Raw genomic sequence first — 25,798 nt, 5'->3', positions numbered from 1 at the left:
AGCATTATTCGGCCGCATCATTGACTGTGCGCTCCTATTGTCCGTCCTTAATTTGAGTGGGAAAATAAAGACTATGGCTTGGTGTGACTCGAGTCGATGTGGCATGTTTTGATTGTTGGAGGTTTTGCGTTGGAGTAGATTGTTGGCTTATTAGTAGAAGGAGGAATTTGTTTGTGCGAGTTTTTGGTTTTTTTCAAACTTCTTTATTTTCTGTTGGCTTTTTTTTATTGTTTGGCTATTTTTATTGGATTTTTTGAGTAAGTATTTAAAAAAACCACCGTAAAAAATAGTCGTCAATAGTTTTTATTTTTTAACAGTTATTTTGGCATTGCCCCAGTGACATTTTTGAACTTTGGGATATTTGTCTGTTTTTGGTAAGTGTTTTTGGTTTCATGAATTTACAAATTCGATGTGTTGGTCTTAGCATATGTTTCGCTAAGTAATGTTGTTTATTTTCAGGGAACAATCATGTCTTAACACTAAATGTAGCGTACTATTTTGCGGACTAAATGTGTCCTTATTTAACTGTAAAAGTAGCGTACTGTTTTGCACACTAATGTGTCTTGATTTAACTGTAAAAGTAGCGTACTATTTTGCGAACTAATGTGTCTTGATTTAACTGTAAAAGTAGCGTACTATTTTGCTAACTAATGTGTCTTGATTTAACTGTAAAAGTAGCGTACTATTTTGAGCACTAATGTGTCTTGATTTAACTGTAAAAGTAGCGTACTATTTTGCGCACTAATGTGTCTTGATTTAACTGTAAAAGTAGCGTACTATTTTGCGAACTAATGTGTCTTGATTTAACTTTAAAAGTAGCGTACTATTTTGCGAACTAATGTGTCTTGATTTAACTTTAAAAGTAGCGTACTATTTTGCGCACTAATGTTTTTAGATTTTTTCTCTGTAAAATCATGTCTTACCACTAAATGTATCGTACTATTTTCTGCACTAATGTGTGCTCCCTTCTCTATTTTTTCACAAAAAGAATTTGTTTCCAATCCTTTTTTATTAATTAATCTTAAACATATTTTCTACTTTTGAAATGTAGGTTGTTCTGCACATGACACGGCCCAGGCCTGTAAGCATCTTTGGATTTCTTAGAAAAGATAAGTATATTTTTCTTTACACATTTGTCTAAAACAATAACTACCTGGCTTACCATTTCAGGTTGATGTTGGTCGTATTATATTGGCCATGGTTCCAGAACCCGACCAACCTCAACTTCGACCCAGGCATAGGCCTCGTAGGTGTGCAAGGCCCCAGATATATAGAACATGTGTCACCCTTTTTGGAATGCCAGATGATGAGGTATTAAGGTGATACCGTCTGCCGTCACAAATCATCATAGACACTCTCTCATTAATAGAGAGTGATCTTGAACGGCAAATTGACAGTCCTACAGCAATACCGCCACTAACTCAATTAATGTCGGTGTTACATTTTTGTGCCTCAGGATCCTTTCAAACCACTGTGGGAATAGTTGCGGGAATATCCCAATCCTCCTTTTCAAGGATCCTGAGGGCAGTGATGGAGGCCCTTTTTAAACACCTCCATAATTTTATTAAAATGCCATTGGATATGGGTACCCTTAATGTGGCGAAGGCAAATTTTTACCAAATAGCTGGCTTCCCACACATCATAGGGGTTGTGGATGGCACTCACATACCACTTCAGCCTCCAGCAAGGCTGGAGGCTATTTTTAGGAACCGCAAGTACTTTCATTCACTGAATGTAATGGTGGTATGTGATGCCTCCCTCCAGATCCTGTCCCTGAATGCCAAATTCCCCGGCAGTGCACATGATTCCTTTGTCATCCAGCAATCAGGGATTTGGCACAAATTAAACTACCTACAAGCTGGTAATGCGTGGCTTCTGGGTAAGTTGAAACCTTCTGTTAAAACCAATGCAAAGCTTGTTACACAATGGTTCTGATGTTTGTTTTTATATTTTCACAGGAGACAGTGGTTACCCTTGCACGCCCTGGCTGCTCACTCCTTATTTGGTTCCCACACCAGGGCCACAAAGTGAGTATAATTCCGCACTTACAGCCACCAGGCAGGTGGTGGAACGCTGTATCGGCCTTTTAAAAGGCCGATTCAGATGCCTCCACCGCTCTGGTGGCGAGCTCATGTATTTGCCGGCTATGGTTTCGAAAATTGTGGTCCTGTGTGGGATATTTCACAACATTGCCATAAGGAGTGGTGTCCCAATGCAGCCAGATAATGCCTTGCCTGAGGATAGCCCCCCTGAGGTTGGTCAGAGGTCAGTATGTGGGGGGCCATACGCGATGACATTGTGGCCAGATTTTTTAGGTAATTATTTTCCAAAATTAAGTTAATTGACACAATGTAGACATGTAAGATTTTAATGTTCAATTTTTTTTTTTTTCTTTTATTCCATAAAATTACCATAAAAAACGATGCCTACTACCTGATCCCAAAAACTGACTTCATGTGGACACATTGGATATAACTTCGGGAACAATGATTTCTTCGCCTCATTTGTGGAATCATGTTGGCATGATACTTCTTCAAACAGTTCCTGATTGTTGTTTTACTTTTGTTGTTTTGGGTGTGTTTTGGGTTTTTGTGTGTGTTTTCGTTGTGTGAATTGATTGTGACAAATCACTTGGTGTTTATTATATGTGTGCATTAAACTTTTTTTTACCGTTAAACAAACATTTCCTGGGTAAATTACAAGCAAGTGTAACCTGGTCAAAAAAAGGCAAACTTGCTTAATGTCTAATCCTGTAATGTGTTAAATTGTAATGTTTTTGACCCTTCTTTGTGGCTAAAAACAAACACCAAAGATATTATGGTGAATCAGTCTGTTTGTCAATGTAGGCCTAAGCAGGTTTGGTTTAATTTTTACGTTACCCCCAAAAAAGAAAACACTATTGTTGCTGTTAATTCTACAAACCTATTGGTATTGTTAGGTGTTTAATGTGCCAGCTTACATACTTACTTGAGCTTTCTACAATCCAATTTTCATTACTTAAAACATCATGGTAAAATAGTAGACTTATGTAAGGTTCCACAATCTAAGATTTACAGACAAGGAATGAGACTTAAATAAATCAAAATATATTTTATTTTTTTAAACATTTTTTTGGTGAAAACAAAAAAATTAGTGGCGAAGGAGCGCCAACAGATGATCCAAGACCACTAGCATGCCAACTACATGGCCCCTCAAGCTCTGCAAGCCGGCATACATTTCTTTGTTCCGCCTCTGGTCCTCTGTGGGTTTAAAAAATGTGGGGATTACTAAAATGACACCTTAATTTATATGTTACCAAACAACTTAAAAATCAGACTCTACCAAAAAACGAGAATAAAAAACATCTACAAAACAAAAGTAATGCCAAACGCAAAGATTGTTGTAAAAAAAAAAAAAAAATTTGACATCAAAATTCAACACAAAATAGGGACAACTATGCAAAAATACTACATTTGTTGTTACCGTAAACAAGAAAGACACAAGTATGAGTGTTTGGACAGGTGTCATATGTGTAAGGGGAAAACATCCTAGACATTGTTTCACAAAGATATATATCCAAAACATTAGAACTACTTTACAATTTTGAACTGCACAGGCAAAAGGACAACATCACCCAAAAACAAAAAAATGCAAAAGCAACCATAGTCTAAAAGGGAAACATACCGGGCCTAATGCTGCCTGGGCCAGGTGCCCCGAAATCGTCCTCCTCAGAGGTGGGCCAGTGCTGCACGGAGGGAGGAGGGCTGATTTGGGAAGTCGTTGAGGGTGAGGAAAAGAGAGGGGGGGTGGAGGGGAGGGTGAGGAAAAGCGAGGGGGGGTGTAGGGGAGGATGAAGTTGGAGGGATGGGAATGTGAGGAGAGGGAGGGGCCTCACGGTCTGAAAGGTCTGGGGTGGAGGGGGAATTTGGGGAAGAGTGGGGAGAGGATGTTTGGGTGGGAGTGGGGGAGAGGGGACGAGCCCGACGTCAGTGACGTTGGAGATGTCGTAGTCTGCGCTCAGCCCCTAAATGATGTTGAAAAATTTATATTATTACATATTTAAAATTTTGAATCCAAAATTTACACACACAAAAAAAAAAAAAACAGGGCTATACGGGAAACATGCACACGCAGGTATGTCCAAAATAAAGAAACAGGGCTATACGGGAAACATGCACACGCAGGTATGTCCAAAATAAAGAAACAGGGCTATACGGGAAACATGCACACGAAGGTATGTCCAAAATAAAGAAACAGGGCTATACGGGAAACATGCACACGCAGGTATGTCCAAAATAAAGAAACAGGGCTATACGGGAAACATGCACACGCAGGTATGTCCAAAATAAAGAAACAGGGCTATACGGGAAACATGCACACGCAGGTATGTCCAAAATAAAGAAACAAGGCTATACGGGAAACATGCACACGCAGGTATGTCCAAAATAAAGAAACAGGGCTATACGGGAAACATGCACACACAGGTATGCTTGCATTTTAAATTTTCTAAAAAAAACACTTACTTTCCATGATTTGCTAACGCAAATTGGCCAACAAGCGCGGGGATCGGCGCCGGAGATCGGACCACCTCCTTTCCAACTATCCGATATTTCGACGGAATCCGATCCTATGCAGGCGGCGCAGCACCTCCGCGTAGGCAAGCCGCTTGCGGAGGTTAGTGATGGGGCCCGTGGAGTTGGTTAATCTACGGTCCATCACATCAGTGAGGACCAGGAGTTCTCTGCGACAAAAAGCTGTGGCTCTCATGATGGCAATGATTTTTTTTACACCAAACAGTTTTAATAAAGGTCCAAGAAAAAATTTGATTGGCTAATGTACTTTGTAAATTAACAGAAAGCATTCTATTGGTTATTGTATGAGTCATGTGACCTACACTCTCACAAATATAATGTGAGTTATGATAGGCTTGATGCAGTGACATGCGTAAGCTAATTTAAATATTAATAAAAAGATGAAAAATCTGCATATAAAAAAACGCAAAACAATAGTAGCATTCAAACAAACTTTTAATTTTGAACAACCATCCCCTTGGTCCAACCGTACGTATTCTGCGGATTCAATGACATACACTTACAATAATAAAGTTTATTGACATTGAAAAAAAAAAATGGATTGTAAACATGTGAATACTAATTAAGGTAATTAATATAGTGATTGCCATTAATCGATTCAAGTATGTTTGTGGAATGAAATAGCAGGCAATCGAAAACTGACAGGGCCACTTCCGGAATTGACTTGTGCGAGCGTTCCCTGCAACCAAAGAGGAGACGGACGGTCGCTATTTAGAACGTTCGCTAGCTAGAGGAGGGGTTGGGAGACTATGGGGCGGAAGATTAGCTGTGAGCGAACATACGAGCGAGCGCTTGATTTTAAATTTTTCCGCTCGTACGCCGAACGAGCGAACAGCCACTTGCGTCCGGGTCTGAATCAGGCCCTTTGTCAATTGTTTATGGAGTTTCCAAGATCATAGCATGGGCCACAGCAGTCACTTCTAAAGCAGATAATAAAATGTCAGAAAAGATAAAATAATATAAGCATTTTTATACATAGTAGGAGCTTGTCATTGTAAAATAATGGTTGTTTTTAAATTTAAATGTAGACTTTTTCTGCTGGCCTACTGTACTGTACACATAAAAATGTGATTTGCTACCCAGTAACTTTTCAATGAAATTGGACAAATATAATTGAGGTTATTTGCATGAGTGACTGTTGAGCAATTTTCTTATGCTTCCAATAACTGCTGAAAATTGTTCCTTAAGTATTTAGATTTTTAAAGTGATTTTGAGGATTGACAGGAAAGAAAAAAGTACTGTAAATTGCGACTTTACAGCATAAATATCCTCTGTTAGATTTTTTCCAGATACCATAGCCGCGAATACAGCTGCATTTTCCTATAGCAGTTTTTGTACTGAGTGTCTGCAGATTGGAAAGCTCATTTTTGTGACATCCTGGTGTTACATATTTGAAGCATTTGCCACTGTGCTTTATACCCACTTATTTGCACAGTAAACGTCACTTGTGTGTCACAACCCAAACAATCATTTCATGTACAGTAATTAGTATCAGCATTCTGTGTGAGGTTAGATAAATAAGTGGTTATCCGCCATTGACTGTGTCCCATCTGATAACATTTTTGCTCAATCCTTCTAACCTCAATTTTTAACGTTATCCTCTTTTGTCAGTGGGACTAGCTAGGGTACAGTTCTAAGTGCTCAAAGGGCATTTTTATTATGCAAGACAAAGTTCTTATTAGCTTAAATAATCTCTAGACTTTTAGATGCACTTTAAATTTATCTCTAAATATTATTCCCATCATCTATGTCTTACAACCCAAAGTTACTATAGTATTGTTAGATAAAGACAGTAAAAAGGTTAGCATTACTGCCTCACAGCACTGAGGTCGTGTGTTCGATTCCCACTACGGCCCTAACTATGTATATTCTCCATGTGCTTGCGTGGGTTTCCTCCCACACTCCAAAAATATACTGGTAGGTTAACTGGCTCCCAAACAAAAATGAACCCCTAGTGTGTATGTGTGTGAGCCTGTGGTAGGGAATATAGATTGTAATCTCCACTGGGGCAGGGACTGATGTGAATGGCCAAATAATCTCTGTAAAGCGCTGCGGAATATGTGTGCACTATATAAATAACTGTTAGTAAATAAATGCAGAATATGAGATTTCCACTTTGTCTTGTGATCTAATATTAAAAATGATGCCTTGTGCCAATGATGCCTACACTGCCAATGTCTGAAATACTATATGAAGTGATTGCACAGTAGGTAAAATTGATGACAATAAGAAGGTACATTTTTTTTAGTTACCCATTAAAATTACCATTTTAGCTAAACTAGACCTTAATTTGTAATATATTAATGAAACTGCATGTGTCATCATGGCTTAATGAATTAAACATTTTATCTTAAATAAATTACCAGGCATTATGGTGGTCTTGCAGTTGAAACACTTTGAGGAATACTCATTAGAGTAGCATTCAATACACAGCAGGAGGTCATCCTTGGCAGCAAAAGGCTTCTCTACCAAAGAACAAGTACATTTAACACACTTGAAACAAGCTTCATGCCAGTGGCTCTCTTTGTAGGCAAAGTCCTTGAAGATAAACAAACATTAGTTAATGTGGATGTACAAATAAAATTGTCTCTCTATTGCTGGTAACTACTCTACAACTGGCATTTGGCTAGGAGACATGTCATTAATAGAACAGCATATTTGAAATGTTTGTATTGTATAAATTCTTGTCTTCAAATTGAAGTTAAAAAACATAATGGGTTTTATGTATCAAGCTGTGAAAAGCGTGGAGAAGTGGACCAGTGGAGAAGTTGCCCATAGTAACCACTCAGCTTTGAGGTAGCATTTATCAAGTACAGTCTAAAACATAATAGATAGGAGCTGAATGGTTGCCATGGGCAACTTCTCCACTGCTCCACTTCTCCTCGCTTTTCACTGCTAGATACATAGACCCATGTTATATCATGGGTACCTAATCTTCAATGTTGACCTTATTAGGTTTGAAGATGTCAAAGTAATACAGATTATATAAATATGCCTATGTTTATTGGTCTTAGGTGTGGGCACAAGGTGTGCAGAGTGGCAGCATGAAACAAGGCTGAAGTCAGCCTCTTATTTCGGCCAGCTTCTTATTCACTTCTTATTCATGCTCCAGCTTATTATTCAGAACATGTTATATTAACACAATTGAATCAAGTTAGACCACTAAGTACACACTGTATAAACAAAAAGGTGCGTCTCTTACACAAATTTCAATTGTTTTTGTTCAAAAAGGTTTTGGTCATGAAATAGGGTAGCAAAGTAGGCACAGGTACTCATTTTATTGATTTCAATACGCACCTGTAGTTTTGCTAGAGTTAAACAGCCTTGGGCCACAAATGTAATACTTGGAACACACAGAGGATGATCACTTACATGTGACCCACTAGCAATTTGCCTCATCCAACAAGGTTTTGGGCATAAAATAGGGTGGCAAAGTGGGCACTGGCACCAGATTATATAAAATTTAATAAGTAGCTGTAGTTCTCCATTGGTTAAATAGCCTTGGGCAACAACTTTGGCACTTGTAACATACAGGGTAGGGAGAGTCACTTACATATGGCCTACTTGCAATTTGCCTTACCCAGCAAAGTTCTGGGCATGAAATGGGTTGACAAAGTGGGCACAGGAACTAATTTTATTGATTTAAATAAGTTGCTGTATGTCACGGTTCTGGTATTCTGTAAATCTGGCATAGGCCCAGGGTAATAACTGAGTAAAGGAAACGGGGATGCTTCAAGATACCATGACTCATAGGTAATACAGGTACTGGCAGACTAGAGACACTAGGAATCATGGACTGGAGCAATGCAAGGATACTAGAATTGGAACAGGAACCCAAGCCACCGGGCAGCCTCTCACCTAATGGTCCAATGACCAATCAGGCCAGAGAACTACTCCAGTGAGAGAAGCTTGCAGACTAAAGTGAAGCTTGAATACTTAAGTGATTTGTGAGTTTGAATCAGAAGCAGGTGAGTTAGAATACAGAAAAAGGTGAGTTATTATACACAAGCAGTAACATATTTCCGATACCACTTACATCTGAGACAATGTTTGGCCTAGTGCAGTGCAGGGGATGTAATGCATTTGTTTTGCAGGAAGAATTCTGGAGACTGAGCTGCTGCCCAATCTGTAATCAGTTTTCTCTGCTGCAGGAGGAGATAGCAAAACTGCATGCTGAGATATATAGGATGTCTGTGTCCTTGAGGCTACCACTGCCTCACAGAGCCCCAAGAAGACAAACTGCCTGGACTACTGCGGGCTCTGAAAGGCAGAGATTTCCAAAGGGAAACAGACACCTCCCACAAGCTGTGACACTGCAAAACTCATATACTGCTCTTGCAGGGCAGGAAGGTACAGCTAATATAGGCAATACAGAACAGGAAGCTATGGGGTCTTCCACTGACTATAGAAAAATGAATAGGAACAGGAAAATGACATCTTCAAAAAGGACTACACTTCTCTTGGGAGATTCCACTATTAGAGGAGTACATCTGAGAAACACTGCTGAAATAGAGAGACAAGTAAGCTGTTTACCTGGAGCCACAGCTCCAAGGGATAAAGAGCGCATGCTGAGAATTATGAAGGCAGCAAGAAAAGATGGAGAGGTGGATGTCATTGTCCATCTAGGGAGAAATGACCTGGCCAATGCTGAAGTCATGGCAGTAAAAGATGAATTCAGGAAGTTAGGGACTGCTCTAAAGCAGGTGGCAACCACTGTAACATTTTCAGAAGTATTGCCAGTACACAGAGGGGAGAGATAGAAATCATTGCATCAGAATCTTCAATGTTTGGCTACAGAAGTGGTGTTATGAGGAGGGATTTGGAATGACAGTCCATAGCCACGCCATCTGGCAAGATAGAAGCTTATACAAATATGATGGCCTGCACCCATCTTCAAAAGTTACTAAAATACTGAGTGAACAGTTTGAAAGTTTCACCAAGAACTATTTAAACTAGAAGAGGGGGACAGTGAACCAAACAATAAAAAATAAATCTGCTCCCCCAACCAAGAGGTATTATTTCTGCTGGCAAATGGAACAGGAAGCATACCCACAGCAACTGAAGATAATTCAGAACAAAACCAAATACACATAGGCAGAGAGATGAACGTACCTAGGAACAGTAGAAATAAGCAAACAAATAAAACTCTAAGAGCAATGTGCGCAAATGCTAGGAGCTTAGGAAATAAAATCCCCAACCTAATTGCAATAATGACAAGGGATGATCTGGATATTGTGGCTATTACAGAGTCATGGTGCAATGAAAATCATGACTGGGAGATAGCTATACCAGGATATACTTAATTTAGGAAGGACAGAATGATAATAATAAGAGGAGGAGTAGAAATGTATGTCAAGGAAAGCATAAATACTAGGTTAATACATAGTATTGAAGAAAAAAAATGAGTCCCTTTTGGTGACTATAGAAACAGGGGAGAAAGTGATTCTTCGTATTGGGGTGATCTACAGACCACCATGTCAGGAAGAGGAACTGGACAATTAACTATTGCAGGACATCACTAAAATGGCATTAAAAGGAGAGATTTTAATCATGGGAGATTTTAATCTACCCGATATAAACTGGGAGGTGTCTGTGGCAAGTTCCACTGGAAGTAGGGACATCCTGAATTCATTGCAGCGAGCCTCCCTCCAGCAATTGGTAAGGGAGCCCACTCAGAAAGACGCAATATTAGACTTAATACTTATAAATGGAGACAGAATATCTGATATAAAAGAGGGTGAAAACCTGGGATCCAGTGATCATCAAGCAGTATGGTTCAGAATAAAGACAGATACTGACTCATCCAATACAAAATCAAAGGTGTTAGATTTTAGGAAGGCTGATTTTGTCGGGATGGGAAGATGTGTAGGCAAATCTTTGGGAAAGTGGAGGAACTTGAAAGGAGTGCAGGAGAGGTGGGAACATTTAAAAAGTGCAATATTAAAGGCAACAGACCTTTATATCAAAAGAGTTAGGAAAACCACAAGGAAAAGGAAGCCAGTGTGGTTTGGGAAAGAGGTAGCAAGTATTGTGAAAGCAAAAAAGATGGCCTTTAGGAAATACAAGCAGACACAAAATAATGAGGACAAAGAGGTGTATCTTGTAAAACAGAAGGAGGCTAAGAAAGTAATCAGATGAGCAAAGGCAAATGCTGAGGAGAAAATGGCACAGTCAGAGGGTAAAGGGGGAAAAACTTTTTTGTAGTATATAAGCAAAAGGAGAAAAAAAAAAGGTGGAATAAAAAGACTAAAGACAGAAAGAGGAAGTCTTGTTGAGGTAGACAATGTAATAGCTGATCATCTTAATTATTAATTTTGTTCAGTGTTCACTACTGAAAGAGAGGGCAAGGGGCCACAGTTAAGATGCAGGTGTAATCAGAAAAATGAGGTAGGAACAAGCACATTTACAGAGGGGAAGATCCTAACAGAACTCTCAAAACTGAAAGTGGATAAATCAATGGGGCCAGATGGGATATATCCAAGGATACTAAAAGAGCTTAAAGGGGTGCTGGTAACACCATTAACAGAATTATTCAACCAGTCACTAGCTACTGGAGTAATTCCAGAGGACTGGAAAAGAACAAAAGTTGTCCCACTGAACAAAAGTGGAAGCAAGGAAGAGGCAAGCAACTACCAACCAGTGACCCTTACATCAGTAGTAGAGAAATTGAAAAAAAAGAAAGAGTCATAGATTATCTCAAATCCAGCAATTTGCAAGACCCCAAACAGCATGGATTTACTGGGAGATCATGTCAAACAAATCGTATTTACTTTTTTAACAGGGTGACTAAGGAAATAGATAAAGGGGGGTCATAGATATAGCTTATCTAGACTTTAGTAAGGCTTTTGATATCACAGACTGTTAAATAAACTGGAAAGCATGGGATTGGATACAATGATAGTTGAATGAATAAGATCATGGCTGCAGGATAGGAAACAGAGAGTTGTAGTTAATGGCGTGCAGTCTCAAGAGGGAAATGTTACCAGTGGAGTACCTCAGGGATCTGTACTTGGACCAGTGCTTTTTAATATCTTTATTTGTAACATTGCAAATGGTATTGAAGGGAAAATATGCCTTTTTGCAGATGACACAAAGATATGCAACAGGGTAGACACACCAGGAGGGGTAAAACGAATGATTGATGATCTAGGTACCATAGACTAGAGGAATGGTCAAGAATGTGGCAACTACAGTGTAATGCCAAAAAATGCAAGATCATGCACTTGGGTCTCATAAATCCAAAGGCTAAATATAGTATTAATGGCACTATATTGGAAAACTGCTGAAGAGGAAAGGGATCTAGGAGTCTTTATTTCAGGTGACTTAAAGGCAAGCAAACATTGTAATAAAGCAATGAGGAAGGCAAGTCAGATGCTTGGTTGCATAGGGAAAGGAATCAGTAGCAGAAAGAAAGAAGTGAAAATACCACTGTATAGGTCTTTGGTATGTCCTCATCTCGAATACTGTGTTCAGTTGTGGAGGCCATATCTCCAGAAGGATATTAATACATTAGAGACTGTACAAAGAAGGGCAACTAAAATTGTACAAGGTCTACACCACAAAATGTACCAGGAAAGACTAAAAGATTTTAATATGTATAGTTTGGAGCAGAGAAGGGAAAGGGGGGACATGACAGAAACATTCAAATATATAAAGGGTTTTAACAAGGTAAAGGAAGGAGACATTCTTCAAAGAAAGAGAAGTATTAGAACAAGAGGATATGTTCTGAAACTGGAGGGTGGTAGGTTCAGGGGAAATTTGAGGAAAAATTACTTCACAGAAAGGGTAGTGGACAAGTGGAATAGCCTCACATCAGAGGTGGTAGAGGCTAAGACAGTAGAGCAATTTAAACATGCATGGGATAGACATAAAGATATCCTTCAGAAGAAGTAAGGATCAATAAGGGTTGAGGTAACAATATGTTTAAAAATGGGGAAGACCAGATGGGCCAAGTGGTTCTTATCTGCCGTCAATATGTTTCTATGTTCCGATGTTTAAGCAGAACCTGATCTCAAAACAATATAGTACTGACAGTCTGGACCTGGGAAACAAGCCAGAAAGGGAACTCAGGATAGAGAGACACTTCAGGCACACACAGTACTGAACACCTCGAAGCTAAAAGATTGTGACCTGATCATGCCCTCCAGACCTGGAACCCCAATGCTGACTGTCACCTAAGACAAGAGCACACAGTACAAGATAACCAAAATTGTCAACCTAGATTATGCAGCAACCCATTATAGCCACAGAGTGTAGTGATACTTTCAACACAGTCCAGATGATGCCCACACAACACAGAGTGGAATGCACGCAGGTGATAAGATGTGTGGCAACAGCAGGTGGTAAGTACCGCAGGACTGGAGCTGGAGTTGGAAGTAGTCTGTGTGCAGCGTGGGAGCCACAGCACTGATAGATGGTACACAGCGGTAGATGGAATGCAGACGATGATCAGTCTGTGTGTGGCGTGGAAACCGCAGTGCCGAGAAATGATACACAGTGGTAGATGGAATGCAGACAACAATGATCAGTCTGTGTGCGGTGTGGAAGCCGCTGCACAGAGATATGATACACAGCGGTAGATGGAATGCAGACAACAGCAAGAAGTCTGTGTGCAGCGTGGATGCCATGGTGCTGAGATGCTATTCAACTGCAATGGTAAACAGTATGGTTATCTGTATGTGGCATGGAAGCCGCAGTGCTGAGAGGCAAAATAGCGATGGTACAAGTACAGTAGGTAATGGTTAAGTTTCATCAAGGAGAGTATCCACAGGAGAAAGCTCTGGAAACACAGGAGACACTGAGCCCAGAACGATCCTCAGGAAGGAACACAGTTGTTCAGACAATGAGACTTTTCTAGACCTGGAAATATATAGGGAGTGGTAATAGGTAATTGGTCAGGCCTACAAGGTGAGCAGCCAGGTGAGCGGTAATCACTGGTATAATCTGTTGGAGGTTTTAGACACAGCAATGAATGAATGTTTAACCCTGTATACTCGTCTACAGTACTTTATGGATCTCTCCTCTGGGACGTTCCAGTGGAGCAGTCTAAATGGTAAGGTCAGAGGGCAGGGCATGAGATTCGTGACCAACACCTGATGATGAAATGGATGGGATGAGTCTCTTGAACATTCCAGGAGAGTAGATAAGTACATTTTTCTCCTGAGCACCAATTGACAATATTTATTTTTCTTAAGCACATTTTTGCATAGAAATTTTAATGTTTGAATGGCACCAGCTATAGACTAATTTCAGACATAGAGCGTTTACCCAAAAAGTTAAGAAATCACATCTGATCTTTAATCTTTATTAAAGGTGCTTCAGCCTTACATGGAATGTTACAAATTCTTTCCACTGTACAATCTATATGTTCTGTATGTGTTCTTTAAGTCATTTGTTGCAATAATTTTTTCACAGGATTTTTGTTAATTTTACAATCTAATTAATGTTACAACATCTTTTGAGTATTGTAGGCTTATTATACATTGTATGACAAATACAGAAGGTATTCATGGGATAATGAAACTGCATATTCATACATTTTGATTAGAGATGTGCGAGTCAAGATTTATGAAATTCAACACACACCTGAATTTAAGGTTTCCAAGTAGAACCGGAACATGGTTCGGATTCACTTTTGTGTCACGACTCGGATCTGTTGCTGGTTCGGATCTCGGATTTAAAAACCCGAACTCGGGTATTGGATTCTAACATTTTAGTTGTTTTTATTGATTCTTATTGATTTTTAATTGTTTATCGATTTTAATCCGAATCCAAAACCAAAACACTTGAGGGTGATTTTGTAAAGCCAAAACCAAAACATGAAGATAAATCCAAAACAAAACACGGGGGTCCACGAACATCTCTACTTTTGATACTGAATTTTTATTTATTTTTTCTTTATCATGATTTATTTATACTTCATATGTTATATTTTTATAAACTGTTCAGTATGCAAATTATAGTTTACAATTTTGCCATAGTCAAATTACAGTTGAAATAAAAGTATTTTTTAGATCTGTTCAGTACATTAAATAAAAGCAAGCAGCATAAGAAAATAAACATGCAAAAAAGGCAATAACAAATACAGTACATGTTTGCTAGTAAATAATCTAAATCTTTCTTGAATTGAACCATTAAACAATACTCTCATAATCCGAGATTGTGAGTATTTTGAAATAAAATAATATAGTAATAAAACCAGCTAATTTGTAATCTCCTATATTTTAAATAAACAGTACTAACTTAACATATTCACTAAGGATGTAAAATAAATTAAAAACATGGGAAAGGTCAACAAATATTACAGAGGATTGGAAAAATCCAATGAGATTTTCTTTAAGAAGAGCCACATCTTACTTAGATATATGTAAATAGTGTCAGTGTTTACCTTAGAATCACATTCAATAGGATATTTACATTCTTCACATATATTTGCAAAAAGGCTTTCAAAGCATTTGACGCAGTAAGGATTGTCATCTTTAACTGTATATTTTTTACCATATAGAGATTCCTTACAGTGCTGGCAGACAAATGCTGTGTTATCCATAACAGCAATGCAGCTGAAATATAACAAAGTAATATCAGTAAAAGAAAATGTTAGAAAGGTAAATTTTAATTGAATAAATTTGATAATATAAAATTATCAATATCAAAAATTCAATATTAATTTAAAGACACAAACAATTCACTATTAAAAACATCTCTGAATACAATTTGACATTATGACTTTTTTAAAAGACCTTTTACATAGAAGAAGAAAGAAAAGTGCCACATAATATCTGTGATGTGTACAGGAAATTATGACTTGTGTTTTTTGTTAAATGGAAAATGTTTATTTTAAAACTATTAAAATGGAATGTTTTTAAATTCTTGTCACCTCATTATGTTCATATTTTCCTAAATGTCTCTGCCATACTCTGCTCATCTATCTTTATTTCCTTTCCCACACAGTATTCGCTGAATTACTCTCCAATATAACTTTAAAATGATACATTAAGGAGGAAATATAATTTTTTTATGTACACAATTACTGTCAGTGCTGTGGGGATGATACTGTTGCTCTGGAAGTACAAGGTTTCTAATAGTCAGAGGTCCAAATTTTACATTCAAATTCACCCAGGATATAGATGCTACTTGTTCATTATTGATTATGGATTAATAACAATTAATATTAAATCACAATTATGTTTAGAATTGCTTTATGATTTGAATAATATGAGGCTGATGGAGAATGAAAGTTTATGTAGTGTAAATTACATTAATTCACTCTGTGCATGTCCCGAAAATGGACCGCACACATTTGCGACTATGCAGATTTGTGTGTTTCCATCATGATTGCTTGCACTTGTAGAAGTGGGATGGGGAAGGGCAGAGGCATTCCCTATGAGAATCAGGGCAGTCAAATAAGTGCCCACTGCCTAGCTAAAACTAGGGCTCTTCCCAAACGTTCCTGAAGAAATTAATAATAATAATTATTACAGACCGAAAACATGACTCCTGCAGCCATATCTGTTGTAGAAAATAGTGTGAAATATCACTGATATGTTAATATCTGTCTATTTTGTAAGATTAAAATCAATATTTTATAATAACTGTTTAAATTATATTGATTTATATGTGTCTTCTAGCGCTGTTAGTAAATTTTATGCCAATTTTGTTTATCTTTGAAAGTGACCTACTCCATTTTTATACAGCCGCTTTTAGAGAAACACCCTAGGCAGCTCCGGGAAAGTTATCTTGCATAACCACTCTAAATTTGTAGATTGCTGGTTATGAAATCACCATATTATCTGAATTCTATCTAACCTTTCCAAAGTGCTTTGATGTTTTATCAACACAATGTAAACTCTTCTCCACATTTCTATGTCTATACATAAAGTAAAGATGATATCTGCTTATTCAGTATGCAGTCACTATGCCACCGTTTAGCATGTCCACATTCACACTGTCGACAGCAGGTCGACATTATGTCAACATGTATAAAATGTTGACATCATTAATGTCAACACCTGTAAAATGTCAACATTGACAGAATGTGACATGGGAAATGTCGACGCTTTCATAACATCTGCATTTCCCTGTCATTAGGGTGAGGGACAGAGACATTATAAAACAGTATGTCGACATTCTAACAATGTCAACACAACATCAGTATTAATATGCTTAATGTCAACAGTATGATCATAATTAATGGCAGACATATAGAATTTGATGGCAGATAAGAACCGCTTGGCCCATCTAGTCTGCATATATGTCAAACCCACTTATTCTACTAATAGTGATTATTCCATAGTAAAGTACAGTAGATAATTGAGGTGAAAGTATTAGATGCTGAACTACAGAAATTTTAAATTTGTTTTCTTTAGAATACTTACTCATTACAATTATTATACAGATTATAGCACATAACATACTTTCTCTTCCATGGTAAAAGTCATCGATTTCTTAATTTCTCTGTTTATTAACCTAAATAATTCTGACATATAATGATTACAAGTTTGTCTGATTAAGGTAAATGATAACTATACTGACTGACTCCATACAGCATATCCAGTGCATATAGCTCATACATTCTGATGTTAGATAATGCTCTTAGAGCAAATATTTTCTCTCATCATTATCATAAAGTATTAGTGAGTTTGAAAGTATGTATCTGCTAATGGTACTATAGTTGTAAGTTATATTTTGCAGATTACGAGACAGGTTAATGTCACTCACTTCCTCAGTAATGTTGTATTTATTTTATAAGAGCATAATTAAGACTAAATAAGGCCCTTTGGGAGAGTAACAGTTTTTAACTCAACAGTGCTGACTTATACTGTTTAATATCAGCTTTGCCTCACATATGATAACAGTGAACTTCTCATATGATTATAAAAGCTGTATACCAAAATAAATTAAAAATACCACCACTTAGCATAAACTGACTACAGCAGCTATGCTCAATGCTGATTATATTATTACTATCCTTTATTTATATGGCACCACAAGGGTTCCTTGGTGCTGTAGATAGAGGTGAAACATACAACATTTTGTAAGGGCACGGACTAATAGAGACAAGAACATAATTTTTACAAATATATCTTTAATAATCCCCAGATTACATAGTAACATGGAAATTGCAAAGGGGGGAGGTACCTGCTTGTGAGAGATTACATTCTAAAGGAAACATGGGTAAATAAAAAAGGGAGGTGGGGCAGAGCTGGAGGATGCAGAAGCTGGAGGGTTAGGGGAAGGTAGGGTTGGCTTCAAAGAAGAGATGATTCATGAAGGCATGTTTAAAGGACGGGGTTTCCGAGGTTGGGGGAAGTAAAGGAAAATTCCTGAAGATGAGTTGGAGGAAGTAATTACTGGTAGATGAGGAGATGATACAGCATTGTCTCATATAGCATTTACTAGTAGTGCCCTATTATTAAAATAGCAGTGATCCGATTTGATTGATACAGCATTGTAATCCATATTGAGTTACTACAATCTACAGTGCATATGTTTTTAATTGAAGCAAATACCTATAAAAGGATGACACTACAAAAACATTCCTTATATAACACAATCAGGTAAACAGCTGGGCTAGTCTCTTATATGAAGAGTTCAAGATGCATGATTTAATCATAGGCCTGCTTATGTGCCAGGCTAATACGGAATTACTCTACTCTTACTCCCATATGGTGTAGGCTTAATACTAAACATTGTTTTCCCAATACATTGGCACTTGCCATCTATCAAACTAGTGCTAGCTCTCACAAACTGCTTCCATTTTCTTATGTTCTCAGATTGTTCAGGACCTTTTAATAATAGGAATAAATCAAGTGAATTCCATGTAATACTCTTACGATGTGTGTTTACTATTTTTCTGAATACCTGGATTCTTTACTAGGCTAATGTTGCTATATCCCTCACCTTAATTATGTAATTGAATTATGTGTGAACTAGGACTCCCTATAGAAATATGTATTATAGCATGATATTCCCTCAACACATCCAAGACATGACAAATGAACACTTCTCCTATGTGCGAATGACTGTTGCCACATAGTAAATCCCATCCAGTTATAAGTGGAAATCCAATTGAGATCTGTTTGGCTTTGAATCTTCCCATAATTGCTCAAAGTTGCATATGTGGGCCCTGATGTAAGTGCAGTCTGCTAAAAGTCTCAAGATCTGTAAGCAGACTGAATTGAGTGCTATAAACTGAATAAGAGAGAACAACTGCACTAGTCTTATGATATGCCCTGCACAAATAATGATTTATAGCTTGTTATTTATAGATTGGAGGGGAGCTACCCACTATACAGTAGTTACACATCTAATATAAAAAGAAAAGATAGTCACATGTTGCACAAATCATGTCAATATAAATTCATAAAATATAACTTTTATTAGTTCAAAGTAAAACAAGTTAGTTCCAAGATTGTGATGAAATATTATTCTAATTTTTAATTTTTTTTATTTTATTTCAAAATTTTATATATAAAAAGCTTGTGCCAGAGTATGTATACTTGGATGAAACAGAGATTTTAGTTTATTATTTTAAAGTTTTACTGTACATACACTGTCCTTATTCCATCTAATAATGAATTTGGTTGTGGTGTTATCAGTCAATTAGCTATCACCTAGAAAATCACTCTGTCTTCTTATTTAGACTGTTCCTATTGGTATGCACTTTATTTCCTATACCATGAACATAGAATGTACTGTACATTAATCAGCACACACATCAAATATATCTATTACGTACTTAAAAATGAGCATGAAAATAAATATTCCCTCATCGCTAGGACAAGTTGTTCCACTGAATTAGTGTATGCCAAGATAATCAGTTCCCTGCTTATCACCCTTTATTTCAAGGAGAATAGCATTGTATTGATAAGTATCCTGGATTAGTGGAAAATGTGAATTGTTATATTATCACAGTAATCGGGAGTAGCAATTACATAGTTGCAATTCTACACTTTACTCGCAACAGCAACAGCTGACAAATGAGTCACTTCCAGAATTATTGATTTTCTCTTCTCCTATGCCACCAATTCAGTTTATTTGAGTGGCAATAATTATTATCAGTATATATGATTCATGTAGGTGTTCAACAGTGTGTGTAATTATTTCATACAGTGGTTAGTACCACAAATCAAACATAGAATAAATTTGTCATGGTTAATGGGATACTCCTCACCACTCTTTGTAAAAGAAACACATCAAGGCAATGGCCATGTGACTGCCATAGACAGAGGTACTCTGTCAACGATAATGCAACTTCAGACAATGGGGTAGATGTATTATAGTGGCACTTAACGTGCCGATATAACGCTTCCCGCTTCGCCTCTTTACCGAGGCGAAGCAGGATGCACTAATGATGAGATGTATAAACATCTCATCGGCCGGAGAGGGGGAGCGTTAACTCCCCCCTCCGGCGCTACCCGCTAGAGACAGCAGCACATCAGCCTAGTGCTGATGCGCTGTGTCTCTCTCCCGGCCGGCTCCACTGAGCATGCGCGGGATCTCGCAAGTATCGCGAGATCCCCGTGTGGAGCCCTGGAGCCGGCAGCCGCCGCAGCAGGGACAGTGCTGTCCCTGCTGTGGGGATAGGCTAATGCCAGGCTGTAGCATGCGTTATGACCGTTCGTACATGGCCCTGCCGTCAGTGCTGCTATCTTATAGATAGCGCCCCTGTGTCACAAGCGTGGAATTTAGGAGCTGTGTTCCCGGACTGGGCCTTGGATCTGTATTACTTGGCGCAGACGCTCGCTGGAGGAGACTTGGCTTAATGAAGTTTCTCCGCAGGAGACGGTGCAGCGAACTGACAGGAGTTTGAGGAATGCGGCAGTAACGTGGTAGATAGGAAGCTACATGGAGCGGCGGGATAGCTGTGGGTAGACGTTGGCAGCTGAGTGGCTACGTGGAGCGGCTGGATAGCCGAGGGTAGACGTTGGTAGCTGAGTGGCTACGTGGAGCGGCTGGTAGCCGTGGGTAGACGTTGGTAGCTGAGTGGCTACGTGGAGCGGCTGGATAGCCGTGGGTAGACGTTGGTAGCTGAGTGGCTATGTGGAGCAGCTGGTTAGCCGTGGGTAGACGTTGGTAGCTGAGTGGCTACGTGGAGCGGCTGGATAGCCGTGGGTAGACGTTGGTAGCTGAGTGGCTACGTGGAGTGGCTGGATAGCCGTGGATAGACGTTGGTAGCTGAGCGGCTACGTGGAGCAGCTGGATAGCCGTGGGTAGACGTTGGTAGCTGAGTGGCTACGTGGAGCGGCTGGTTAGCCGTTGGTAGACGTTGGTAGCTGAGCGGCTACGTGGAGCAGCTGGTTAGCCGTGGGTAGACGTTGGTAGCTGAGCGGCTATGTGGAGCGGCTGGAGCACAGTGGGAAGGCTTGCTTAGCTAAACTAAGAAACTAGTTGCACTGGCAACTTGTGTGAGCATTGGGGATCCTTTTATAGTGGACACTGGGAGCTGACAGGCTGAGAGAGAAGGGGAAGGCTCCTCATTGGTGGTAGTGGGGTCACATGGGCAATCCAAGATGGCCGCGCCCATGGACCGGAGGACAGCGCTTCCTGGAGGTAGTCAGCGGGGACCAGCGGTCAGCAGGAGCCGGCGTGGGAGCAGCACAGCAGCGGGACCCTCCAGAGGACAACAGCGGAGACTGCCTTGGGAGAAGAGGAAGGAGCGTACAGCGCGGGAGCCGGAAGACAGCGCGGGTCAGCGCCCGCACAGGTAAGCGATGGGGTCTGATTCTGGGGTCTCCAGGCCAGCGTGTGACAGTACCCCCTTCTTCAAGAGTGGCCACCGGACACTTCCTTCGTTTATGAGGAAATTTCATATCGAACGCTTGGACCAGACGGGGTGCATGGACATCGGAGGCATTTATCCAGATTCGTTCCTCCGGACCATAATTCTTCCAGTCGATGAGGTATTGAAGACGGTTGTATCGACAACGGGAATCTAAGATTCTGTCAACTTCGAACTCCTCTCCTCTGCTGTGTTTGAACACTAGAAGCTTTAGGCAGGACCTTCTGAAATCGGTTTAAGACTAGTGGTTTTAAAAGAGAAATATGGAAAGAACTTGGAATGCGAAGAACTGGAGGAAGCTTTAACTTGTAAGCCACAGGATTCAAGACTTTGATGATTGGGAATGGACCAATGAATTGCGGAGCAAATTTCATTGAGGGTACTCGGAGTCTTAGGTTTCGGGTAGAGAGCCAGACCATATCCCCAGGTTGGAAATTTGGAACCGCTCGTCTTTGGCGGTCTGCAAATCTCTTGTACCGGGCTGACGTTTTAGTCAGAGAGGAACGAACCTTTTCCCAGATGTTGGAGAACCGTTGAAGGGACATTTTGGCCGCAGGCACATCTAATGTGAGAAGAAGAGGGAAATCTGGCACTCGAGGATGTTGACCAAAAACTGTAAAAAAAGGAGTTGAGCTGGTGGACGTGTGATAATGATTATTGTGGGCAAATTCGGCCCAAGGAAGAAGTTCAATCCAGTCATCTTGGGAGGATGAGACAAAAGAGCGCAGGAACTGTTCCAGGTCTTGATTGACCCTTTCGGTCTGACCGTTGGTCTGGGGATGATAAGCGGTAGAAAATTTGAGTTTTACCTGAAGGGCTGAGCAGAGTGACCTCCAGAACTTCGCTACGAACTGTACTCCCCTGTTGGAGATGATCTCTTGAGGAAGGCCATGGAGCTTGAAGATCTCTTTTATAAAGCTCTGGGCGAGTAGGGGTGCAGACGGAAGCTCAGTAAGTGGTACGAATTGAGCCATTTTAGAAAAACGATCCACGATAACCCAAATTGTGTTGTGGCCCTGAGATGGAGGAAGATCAGAGATGAAATCCATAGATAGGTGAGTCCATGGCTTAGATGGAATTGCAAGAGGTTGGAGTTAACCCGCCGAGGTATCTTGTGTTGGGCACATTTCATGCATGAAGACACATAAGACCTGACGTCCTTTTTCATCGAAGCCCACCAATAGGACCGCTGGATAAATTCTAGGGTTTTATCCATACCCAGGTGACCAGAGAACCGGGAACATGAGCCCAATGCAGTAACCTCTTGCGGAGTTCCGGAGCGACGAAAGTCTTCCCAACCGGGGGTATAGAAGATAATTGGGTAGAGGCGAAGAAAGCTGAATTCAAGATTGGTTGGGGCTGTTCCATGGGTAGATCAGGGTCGCTCGTCATGGAACGGGAGAGTGCGTCGGCTTTGAGGTTTTGTGAACCAGGGCGATAGGAGACTTTGAAGTTAAATCTGGAGAAAAACATTGCCCACCGGGCTTGACGAGGGTTCAAGCAATTTGCAGATTTAAGATAAAGGAGGTTCTTATGGTCAGTAAAAATGGTAATGGGGTAATGAGCTCCTTCTAGAAAATATCGCCATTCTTCGAGGGCTAGTTTCATGGCGAGTAACTCTTGATCTCCAATGGTGTAGTTCTTTTTTGCAGGCAAAAACTTCCGGGAAAAGAAATAACAGGGATGAAGTTTTTCATCTTTAAATCGCTGGGAGAGCACTGCACCGACACCTTCAGAGGATGCGTCCACCTCCAGGATAAAGGGCCGGGTGGAGTCTGGTTGCTTTAAGATGGGAGCGGAGATGAAGGCTTGCTTAAGAAGTTGAAATGCAGAGGTAGCTTCGACGGGCCATATAGTTGGATCTGCTCCCTTGCGGGTGAGGGCTGTAATTGGAGCTACCAGAGTCGAGAAATCTTTTACAAACTTGCGATAGTAGTTCGCAAATCCTAGGAATCTTTGTATGGATTTTAAGGAAGAAGGAAGAGACCAATCAAGAATGGCTTGTAGTTTTGACAAATCCATTTGAAGCCCTGTTCCGGAGATAATGTATCCCAGGAATGGTACACTTGAGACCTCAAACAGACACTTCTCTAATTTGCAAAACAGTTGATTGGACCGCAACCTCAGAAGGACTTGTTTGACCTGGTCTCGATTAGTTTGGAGGTCTTGAGAAAAAATCAAAATGTCGTCTAAGTAAACGACCACGCACTTGTACAAGAGGTCCCGGAAGATTTCATTGACGAAAAACTGGAAGATGGCCGGAGCATTACCGAGACCGAAGGGCATAACAAGATACTCGTAGTGCCCATCCCTGGTGTTGAAGGCCATTTTCCATTCATCGCCTGGACGGATACGAATTAAATTATAGGCTCCTCTTAGGTCGAGTTTGGAAAAAACTGTGGCTCCCTTGACTCTATCAAATAACTCTGTAATGAGAGGAAGAGGGTAGCGATTCTTAATAGTTATTTCATTAAGACCCCGGTAGTCAATACACGGGCGCAAGCCACCATCTTTCTTTTTTACGAAGAAAAATCCAGCCCCTGCTGGAGACGTGGAAGGTCGAATGAAGCCTTTATTTAAGTTTTCCGTAATGTACTCTGACATGGCCTGAGTCTCAGGGAGAGATAGAGGGTAGGTTCGGCCTCTAGGAGGATTCTTCCTGGGAATCAGATCTATGGGACAGTCCCAATCATGATGGGGAGGTAACAGGTATGCACTCTGCTTGCTAAAGACGTCCTGAAACCCATCGTAGGCTTTGGGCAGGTCTGTAGAATCCCGTACAATGGAAGATCTGATAGGTATTACCCGCTGAAGGCAGCCTTTGAAGCAATTGGAACCCCAGGAGGTTATTTGCATGGTGGTCCAATCGATTTGAGGTGAATGTCTCTGTAGCCAGGGTAATCCGAGGACTAAACAATGAGAGGCTTTGGGAATCACTAGGAAGGATAGTTGTTCGGAATGGAGCACCCCAATGGTAAGTTTAAGTGGTGTTGTACGATGGGTGATGGTTACACTAGAAATGCGACTACCATCGATGGCGGTTAAAGTGATGACTCGAGGCAATGCTTCCATGGGGATTTGATGCTTCTGGACAAATTCAGTAGTGACAAAGTTCTCTGCCGCTCCGGAATCCAGGAGAGCTAATACAGCTTTGGAACCTCGAGGACACTTTAAATGAGCCTGGATGGTGGAATCAGACTTCCTTTGTGATTCAATGGCAACTCCTAACTTAACCTCTCTTTCATAAGTTAGGAGGAGGCGTTTCCCGGACGAATGGGACAAGTTTTAACTAAATGTTGAGGAGATCCGCAGTACATACAGAGGTTCTGCCTCTGCCTTTTCTGCCGCTCCTCAACCGATAAATGAGAGCGGTTGACCTGCATGGGTTCTTCGCCCAGAGGAGGAGAGGGTAAGCGGGAAACTGGACGTGGCCTTCCACGATCAAATCTGCCTCTTTCCAAGGCACGCTCCCTGTGATGGAGATCCACCTTGTTGCAGAGAGAGATTAACCCATCCAAACTGGTTGGAAGGTCACGGGAAGCTAGGTCGTCTTTGAGCCTTTCAGAAAGGCCACTCCAGAAGGCAGCGATGAGGGCATCCTCGTTTCAATTGAGTTCTGAAGCCAGAGTCTGGAACTGGACTATGTATTGGCCGACGGTCCTGCTGCCCTGACGGAGGCGTAGAATATCAGCTGATGCGGAAGTGGTTCTTCCGGGTTCATCAAAGATTTTGCGAAATGTAGCAACAAATTCGGGGTAGTTGGAGAGCAGGGGATCCGACTTCTCCCAAAGGGGCGAGACCCAATCGAGTGCTTGGCCAGAGAGTAGAGAGATGATATATGCCACCCTGGTTCTGGCCGTCGGAAAGTTGGCGGATTGTAGCTCAAATTGGATTTCGCATTGGTTTAAAAAAACCCTGCATAATTTGGGGTTGCCATCGAACTTGCTCGGAGGGGAGAGCTGAAGACGAGCAGGAGGTAGAACCGGAGGAGCAGGTGACACCACAGGAGGAGAGGCGGCTTGGGAGCCAGCGGGAGCGGGATGAGCCAGTAAGGACTGAATGTTGTCCAGGCGTGACGACATATCTTGGATAAATTGGATCAGCTGAGCCTTAGAGGTCTCCTGTCTTTCCAGACGGGATAGTACATCCTGTGAGGCTTCTATCCCAGATCCTTGACCACTTGCCGAGTCCATCTGGCCAGTGCAAACTGTCACAAGCGTGGAATTTAGGAGCTGTGTTCCTGGACTGGGCCTTGGATCTGTATTACTTGGCGCAGACGCTCACTGGAGGAGACTTGGCTTAATGAAGTTTCTCCGCATGAGAGGGTGCAGCGAACTGACAGGAGTTTGAGGAATGCGGCAGTAACGTGGTACCTAGGAAGCTACGTGGAGCGGCTGGATAGCCGTGGGTAGACGTTGGCAGCTGAGTGGCTACGTGGAGCGGCTGG

At 40.6% G+C, this 25,798-nt stretch overlaps 1 protein-coding gene across 1 annotated transcript in view; it reads right to left on the bottom strand.

Moving 5' to 3' along the window:
- FHL5 (four and a half LIM domains 5) overlaps nucleotides 1-25,798 on the bottom strand; it is a 111,508-nt gene that overhangs the window by 29,235 nt on the left and 56,475 nt on the right. Inside the window, exons 4-5 of the mRNA XM_088470865.1 lie at nucleotides 14,959-15,130; nucleotides 6,935-7,109 (exon numbers count right to left, since the gene is read on the bottom strand). Coding sequence (XP_088326991.1) covers nucleotides 6,935-7,109; nucleotides 14,959-15,117 — 334 coding nt within the window. The 5' untranslated portion in view covers nucleotides 15,118-15,130. The remainder of the gene's footprint in view (nucleotides 1-6,934; nucleotides 7,110-14,958; nucleotides 15,131-25,798) is intronic.

Source organism: Taudactylus pleione, unplaced genomic scaffold, assembly GCF_031769625.1.
Source record: "Taudactylus pleione unplaced genomic scaffold, aTauple2 ptg000015l, whole genome shotgun sequence".
In the NCBI taxonomy this organism is placed as follows: Eukaryota; Metazoa; Chordata; class Amphibia; order Anura; family Myobatrachidae; genus Taudactylus; species Taudactylus pleione.
The sequence above is the reverse complement of the archived record's forward strand: the minus strand, read 5'-3'. Positions and strand labels throughout refer to the sequence as shown.